The sequence below is a fragment of the Porcisia hertigi genome, chromosome 35 (assembly GCF_017918235.1).
Source record: "Porcisia hertigi strain C119 chromosome 35, whole genome shotgun sequence".
Taxonomy (NCBI): Eukaryota; Euglenozoa; class Kinetoplastea; order Trypanosomatida; family Trypanosomatidae; genus Porcisia; species Porcisia hertigi.
In genome coordinates, this window is record NC_090594.1 from 1,891,083 (window position 1) to 1,899,004 (window position 7,922).

The window sequence follows — 7,922 nt, forward strand, 5'->3', positions numbered from 1 at the left end:
ACCGGTTGATGGCGCAGTGTGTTGCAAAAGTGTGACCACAGAGGGATTAATGCCATCAAAAGTGCATCTTTTCTTTCGAGTCGAGAGAAGATGTGAGGCGAATCGATTAGTGGGTTCACGCAGGCTTGCCGGGTTGGGTGGACTTCATTCGGGTCATTTCTTATTGTTTTGCTTTCGGTGAGCCAACATATTCTGTGTGCGTGGTGTACCTCCCTACTTCGATGTGTACGACGGTCATCGAGCCGCGATGGAACAGGGCCTTTCCCTAAATTTTCACTTTACTTTCCCATTCACCCCCCCCCCTCCTCTTTCCTTTCTTGTGCTGTACGCGTGCGCCGGATTCTGCAGTTGGGTGACGTGAGCGTCGTGGAAACAAAGGATAACAAAACGGATGTGACCATCTGGCATAAGCGAACGCCGCTGCTCTTCCTCCGAGCTTTCTTGTCAACCCCAGCTACACCAGTCAGGTGCAGCGTCGCCTTCCTCGCGGAGTCGCTTGCTCAAATGACTGCAGGTATCAAAACATTCAAAAACATCGGATTGCCGATTATTGGCTTCGGCATCGGCTGGACGGCTTTCACAGCCTTGGAGCAGAGCGGTTTCCTGAGTGAGTCGATGCAGCGCTGGCTCCACGTGCACAATCTCAAATTACAACTTTACACCCAGCGCTTGCTGCCTAATGCAGTGGTCCACAAGTACTGCTACCCAGGGGACACACTGCAGGCAATGATCAACTTCCTGGAGAAAGGTTATAGTGAGGCCGAGATGTCAGACCGAATGACCTTCGATGAGGTCTTGAGACAGTGCGCCGTGCCAGAACAGATTGCCTACCTGGAGGAGCACGCGTTGGAGGATATTCCTTACTTTTACATTGCAGACATCTTTCATTCCTGGGCCAACCTGAACGTTCACAGCTTCGTCCGCCAGCAACAGCTCTCGCAAAAAGACACTGCAACAAGCGCGGCGAGCCCCACCTCACCCGCCGTCAGTGCTGCTCCTTCTGCTGCTCTTGTTCTCCGCAGCGATGCGGCGTTCGACTCGGAGGTGCTGTGTAGCTCACTTTGGGAGAAGATGATTAGCAACGTCATCCCATTTGACGTGAGTATTCGGGCCCTCTGTGTCTTGGCTGTGAACAACCGGGCCAATGCACAGCGACTGGCAAAACTTTCTTCACCGCAGCGTGTCGTTGAGCTTTACAATGAGTACATGGACAAGTGTCACGCGGATGAGCAGCAGGGCAGTGACCCTGTCGTGGTGTCTCCCGATGAGGTTGCAGCGGCGACACTTTTCTTTTTTCGCGCCGTGAACGATGCCTCCATTCACAAAACATGGATTCCGTTGTTGGGGGCACTTCAAAAAGATCCATACCCACTTGCGAGGAAGGTGCAGTCCGGGTCCTGGTGCCGCGCCTTTGGCAGCCTCACACCAGCCGTGAGAGGCGCTACTTCTGAAACGGCGCTGGTACTCGCAGACGTTATGAAAGAACGATTACGATGCTGCGAGCTTCGAGGGGATGCGACTGCACTGTCACATCCGTCGAGCTCTTGACCTCAAAGGGGGGCACGCGCGCCGGGGGGGGGTTGGGGGAGGCCTGTTGGCGTACGCAACCTCCGTTTCCGTCACGGGAGACAGTAAGTCGCATGGCTATTGTGTGTTCAGCTGAGCGCGTACTGAGTGGCGACTTCGGCAACCTAATCGATATAAAAAAAAAGTAATCGAACCGCGCACAACGCTCGAGGATGCCGAGCGGCTTCGCTACCCGTCTCTTCCCCTCATCTCTTTTGCTTCTCTGTGTGCACAGCAGCTAGTGAAATGGGTGACGCATCATCGCTGTCGCACGATTCCTCAACGTGGTGGTGCACCTTCCTATCGAGAACCCAGCGACGCCTTGCCAAGTGCGTCTTCTTAACATCTTGCATGTTTTTTTTGTTCTCTTGCTCACCCTTTCAAAACGGCACTCTCGACCTCCCCTCCACTTTCCTGGTTGAATGTGTCAACATTTTTGACCAACTCACCCATCCCGTGGCTGATGGTGATCAACTACAATGTCCTCGGTGTGCGTGTGTGTGTGTGTGTGTGTATGTGTGCGTATAATTTTCTCTACGGCGCTATCGTTTCCTCTTCACCCCGACTGTAGTGCCCCCCCCCCCTTCCCTCCCTCCCCCTCCAAAAAAAAGGTCAAGCACAGAATTATCTCGGGGATTCCCTGAGTACCCCTGCCCACATAGGCTTGTGCAGGCGTTTCACAAATATCCGCACCAGAGCCACTCTCTCCCGCTCCTCCCTGGAAATTACAGAAACAACTCCAACCGCCGCCAGTACATGCAAAAGGTGATCCGTTCCCTCTCCGAACTTCCAGGGTTTCCCTCCATTGCAGCTTTTCCTACTCACTCCGCACGCGTGTCTCTCTCTCTGTGTGTGTGTGTGGGCGCCTGATTTTGCCGACTTCCCGTCTTTTTTTGTACGTTGCCTTTCAGGCTTCTTTTCGCTCCCCAACGAGGGGGTCCTCGTGATACTGCAGCCAGGAGCTGATGTTACCCCACAACGACCCCCCCGAGGCGGTTCACGTAGAGCTGACGTTATCCGCCGCCTACCGGCGCACGCGTCTCAGGGCGAACGCGGTACTTCTACGTCATGGGCATATCATTCCCATTATCGCTGTTGCCTTTTGTCTTATCCTGTCCACTGCCATTTCTATTCAGCGAGAGATGTACTACAATCGAGCGGCTGAGCAGAAGAACGTGACGACGACGACGACGGCGGCGCCGACTCCGACTCCGACTCCGACGACAACAACGGCGACTCCGAAGACAACAACGGCGACTCCGAAGACAACAACGGCGACTCCGACGACGACGACGACGACTCCGACGACAACGACAACGACAACAACGGCGACTCCGACTCCGACTCCGACGCCAACAACAGCGACCACCAAGCCCCCAGAATTGGTCGAAACGACTTCCACAATCGCAGCTAAACTCACAGCTGCACCAGGAGGGTAAAACTTGGCCTCTGCTGCGCTAAGCAGGGAGGTGTCAGCCACCCAGACACCCTCCGCTTTCCATTCTGGCTTCAACTAACCCCCCCCCCCCGAATTCGTGAACAATGCGATCATGACTCCGTATGCTTCTCGTCGATGGTCTCACCATTCAAATCCACCTTCCAATCACTCATTTTCATGAAGGGTGTTTCGGAGGCGTCGTCGTCCTCCTATTGTTTGTGTGGTCTCTTTACCGATATACTCGACACCTGTGCGTGCGTTGGTACTTGTGTTAGTTTTCTTACACGAAAGTCTCACTTGGCTTTGTGCTGGCCACCACCTGTGTGGGTCTTTCATCATTCCCTCTGTTTCGCTACACTGTGCCCGCATAATAGCACACTTTCTGCACTCCAGTCCTTTGCTGCTTCCTTAGAGAGCAGCTCGTATTCGCTGCCCGGTTTCATCTCTTTGTGTGTGCGTGTGTTGTTCCGCGGAAAATCTTCGGGTGATGGGACACATCAGGTGCCTGAGATGATGAAAACTCGAAGTGACTTACCACGATGGGGTAGTCAATGTGTGCGCGTCGTGCACTGGGATCCCTCCGTGTTACGTACTTCTTCGCATATACTGGGTTTTTTCTTTTTTTAAATCGCCCCCTTTCTTTGGTGTGTGTGGTTGCCTCGACTCCCCCCGCTTTCCTCAACGGTGAGTTGTCGTAGTGTGGCCGAGGGACGTTCTCTTCTGTTTATCAATGCCGATGTTTCGTCTTCATACCTTCCAACTGCCCCACAATGTACCGCCTCTCTTTCCACCAACGCCATGAAGACTGTGTGTTGTTCTGTGGTAAGCATGGTTTTGTCTGAGTAGATTGTGTGTAGAGAAACGCGCAACCAATCCCAGCAAAGCGACCCTGCTTCTCATGTGTATGCCTTTCTTTTGATAAAGCTCCATGTTGCCCCTTATCAGTATCTGCAGCTAGCGCCACCTGTGTAAGTACTGCAGAGGGCGTCTAGAGGGCTGACATCCGCAGGTCGAAAAACAGCTAATAACGTTGGGGAGGGTGTAAAGGGCGCACAGGTAGCGACGCGCTTAACCTGTGTGTGTGTGTGTGTGTGTGTGTGTGGTTGTGTGTGTGTCATGCACACACGAATCTCCAGGAGGGTCGTGCAACTCTTTTTGCGTCGATGCACCCCTGTCTGTGTGTCCATCTAGTGATCAGCGCGCCGCGCCCTACCTTCTCGAGGGGGCACACCGGCAGCCCCTCAAATCTCTAGTGGCTCTGCGCCGCATCTCGATGCTGCGATGAAACGTGGGAAGCACTGATTCGGGTGTCCAGGCATGGACCCCTTTGGGGAGGTCCGTACCCAGTCGCGCACCCGCGATACGCAGCAGTGGCGTCTGCACCAGTATATATCGCTCCCTGCGCAGGCCGCGGGCGAACTCTCCAGGAACAGCCAGGTCAGCGGCTACAGAGGCAGCGACTCCAGCTGGTGGGCGAACCCCCCCTCCCCCCCTCTCCCCCTCCCCTCCCTGCCCTCATTCGGTCACCTCATCTGCTCGCCGCGGGCAGATGCGGTGGCGCAGGCAGACGCCGAGTGCAGGAGTGACCGCGGCGCTCTGGGGTGTAAGTCTCAGACGACCCGGTCCAGCGACACAGAGCAGCGGCTCGATTAGCGGCATGCGGCTGTGGCACTGAACGGATGGGCCAGGTGAGGTCGGCCCTCGAGGCGCTGCGCAGAGAGCTGGACTAGCGAGGACGAAGAGACGACGACAGTGGGTGTTGCGATAGGCTTGCTCTTGTTCGTCACTGCTCTCAGCACCGGCGCTACGACGGTGATGCTTGAGATGAGGTGGCGGGTTAGGGCATACGACGCTGGCGCTCCCCGACCGCGGCGCGCGCGCCTCTCAGCTCTGCGTAGCTAGTGAGTGGTGTGCGTTGAGGTACAGCAACCAAGGCGACGGGTGCGCAAGACCGACAGGAGGGGGCTGACGGCCGGTGCATCGAGCACAGCTTTGGCCAGCGGTGTCAGACGCTGGCATGCGCTCCCCTATTGTCTGCCCTGCGGACACCAACGTCTCTGCATCTTCATGGATGGCGCTTAGCACAACCCGCGCGGATGCAGACTTGCATACGACCCTGGCTTGTCCCGCGTAGATGTGGCGAAAGCGTGTTGAGAGGAGGGAGAGACAATGCAGGACAAGAGAGGCCCGTTAGACGCGCGGCCCGTTTCGACGACAGGACGGCTTGTCCTAAGCAAGCGGAGTTCAGTAGAGGGAGGGGGGCTGTGGCTGGTACGCTCCTATGCCGGCGGAGTTTTTGTTGACCTCCGGTATGGCCTGGGAAACAAAGGCTTTTATTATGTTCTCGAAAAGTTATCTTGATGGATTCACATCTCATCGCGGTATTAGGGGGCTCAGGTCTCCTTGGGTCCGGTGGAGCTGTGTCGCTTCTGAACCCTCCCTCCCCCCTGCGAGTGCCCTAAATCACCTCTGGATGGTGACGGGGTCAAGGCACCTGTGAGGTGTCGAGGTCACATTGATGTACTTTTTTTTTTTTTAGATGGCGGTACACCGGCGAGACTCGCGACAGTAAGCACGAACGCGCGTGTGTGTCATTGGTGTAATGGGCCATTTGGTCAATGCGACCTCGGCTGTGTTTCACCGGCAGAGGGGGGGGGGCGGCGGCACTGGCCTTGTCGCAGGGCAACGTGAACTTTTCTGACGGCTGCGCCACATGGCGATCAGCGTATTGAGGGTTTTCTGTATTTGTCTACTTGTGAAATCGTGGGGGTGGGTGGGCAGTGGTGAGACGCGGTGTGGAGAGGGCGGGGCTGTATAATGCGATGTAGATGCCCCCTCGGGGGAACCGTGCGGTGTTGCGGCTGTAGCGCGTGCCCACCTCTTCTTAGCACCACGTTTTTCTAACCCTGTGCCATGTCGCGGGGCTGAGGCGTGGGGCTGACCTCCCCGTCCTCGACAGTGGGCATTTTCGGAAAGCCGAAAGGGTGTCCAAACACGAACTTTTTCTCCCTTTTCTCTCCGTCCTCTTTCCATTTTCTCTTGTGGCTGCCGTTCAGTCGCACATTTGTCGGGTGACTAGTGGATCTGTTTCCTGTGAAGGCAGGCAAGGCAGGCTTCTCGCCCAGATTTGGATAAGGCCCTCACCATTTACCTTTGCTTTTTGGATGTATAACCGCTGCTACTTGTACCCCATTCCTCAAATCTAGGATAGATCCCTCTTTCACTGGAGCATAAGTTTTTTTTTTTCGTATACATCTCAGCGCACACATTCTCTTCAATTACTTGCGACAGTGACGTGTGTGTGTCGTCACTGCTGTGGTCAACACCGATCACTCTGGTTGTGAGTTTTGAGGCCTTGTTGTAGTTGACGTCACGTCTCCTTGGCCCATTTGCAATGACGAGGCCCGCGATCGCACGAGTAGAGGCGCGAGAGGAGAAAAATGAAGACCTTTTTATTCCGTGGTACAAGCAGCCGTTACCCTTAACGACGCAGATTATGCGGTTTGTGCCTGTACTGCTTCTCACGGTGGTGTTTCTCGGAGGGGCCCTCGTTATCACCAATGGCCGTATGCCGAATCCCCAGGAGGTTCGCCCGCTGCCTGATGTGCTGCTTGAATGGATCCCAAAGGTGGCGTTTTTGGAGGCTGGAACCAACGTCATCATCTTCCTGCTGAACGCGACGGTCGTGGCTATTGGGTTCAAGCTGTTCTTGTTGGAGCGGCATCTAAAGGGCAGGCCCAACTTCTGTGTGTTCACGCGTATTCCAAAGATCGGACCATATGTAGATCGCATCGTCTTCGGCATTGTCGACTCAGGTCGGCGTCCCTTTTCATTGCACGGGATATTCAAAGTTATGGTGATCCGTTTCCTGACGTCGTACGCTGTTGTGATGGTGTTTCGTTCTTTTGTGATTGTGGCGACGTCGTACCCGGCAACTGATAACCACTGCCAGCATCCTCAGGTCATTGAGAATCCGGCTCTCAACATTATACTTACCCTCGTTACGCTGGGCGGTGGTGCGATACATTGTGGCGATCTGATGTTCAGCGGACACACTATGATCCTCTCGCTCTCCTTCATGTTGATCTGGGACTACAGTCCCTTTGTGCATCCCTGGGCGCTACGTCTGTGGGGGTCTCTGCTTCTGCCTCTTAGTTTCTACTGCATTCTTTCTTCTCGCTCGCACTACACAGATGACATCCTGGTGTCAATGTACGTCATGATTGCGACGTACAAGTTGATCGACCATGCCGAAACTGGCGCGCCATGGCAAATGCAGCTACTCATTCGCTGGATGCCGGGTCCAGGCACGAACACAGTCACAGAGGATTGGTTGACAGACGACGTTGTAGTGGTTGTCGACGCATCGCCAGAGAATGCACCCGGTGTGTCGGCGCCGGTGCCAGAGCACGAAAGTGTTGCCAAGGCGACGACACTTGCGCAAGTTTCAATGAGCTCTTAGGAGGCATTGACGTTCTGCCCGTGCCGAGGTCGATGGACTTATCAGTCATGAAGCTCTGCCCCCTTGCACACTGCAGGAGGTGCACAGCTTCATGACTGATAAGTCCATCGACCTCGGGCGATCATCCCGCATATCGCAGTTGCGCTCAACCATGTCTCTCTCTCTCTCTCTCTGTGTGTGTGTGTGAAGGGTGTGTCGCTCAGCGGGTCTAATTTTACTGCTGATGAGTGTACTTCACCTCCCCCCTTTTCTCCATTGAGCGCCAGCTTTCTCGTCATTTTTTTTTATTCGAAGCGCGCAATGGTCTATTCTTCATGGTGTTATATTGACGCCCTTAAATGTTTCCGGGTGCGCGCATATGTCAACTCAGCTGTCCTGCGCGCTCAGATTTTTGCCTATTTTTCCTTGTCCTGGTGTATGTCCGCGTACTGCAATCAACACGCTTTTCTATCTTTG

At 54.8% G+C, this 7,922-nt stretch overlaps 3 protein-coding genes across 3 annotated transcripts; all 3 read left to right on the forward strand.

The window, feature by feature from the left end:
- Nucleotides 1-504: 504 nt before the first annotated feature.
- JKF63_01493 (uncharacterized protein) lies at nucleotides 505-1,548 on the forward strand (the record flags this gene model as incomplete). The annotated part of the gene is made up of 1 exon (XM_067897540.1): nucleotides 505-1,548. The coding sequence occupies one exon, from the start codon at nucleotides 505-507 to the stop codon at nucleotides 1,546-1,548; it is 1,044 nt and encodes a 347-aa protein (XP_067753697.1).
- Nucleotides 1,549-2,531: 983 nt separating this feature from the next.
- On the forward strand, nucleotides 2,532-3,005 carry JKF63_01494 (uncharacterized protein; the record flags this gene model as incomplete). The annotated part of the gene is made up of 2 exons (XM_067897541.1): nucleotides 2,532-2,759; nucleotides 2,811-3,005. The coding sequence occupies 2 exons, from the start codon at nucleotides 2,532-2,534 to the stop codon at nucleotides 3,003-3,005; spliced, it is 423 nt and encodes a 140-aa protein (XP_067753698.1).
- Nucleotides 3,006-6,398: 3,393 nt separating this feature from the next.
- On the forward strand, nucleotides 6,399-7,466 carry JKF63_01495 (uncharacterized protein; the record flags this gene model as incomplete). Its single annotated transcript, XM_067897542.1, has 1 exon — nucleotides 6,399-7,466. One exon carries the CDS (start codon nucleotides 6,399-6,401, stop codon nucleotides 7,464-7,466), a length of 1,068 nt encoding a protein of 355 aa, XP_067753699.1.
- Between the last annotated feature and the right edge of the window lie 456 nt (nucleotides 7,467-7,922).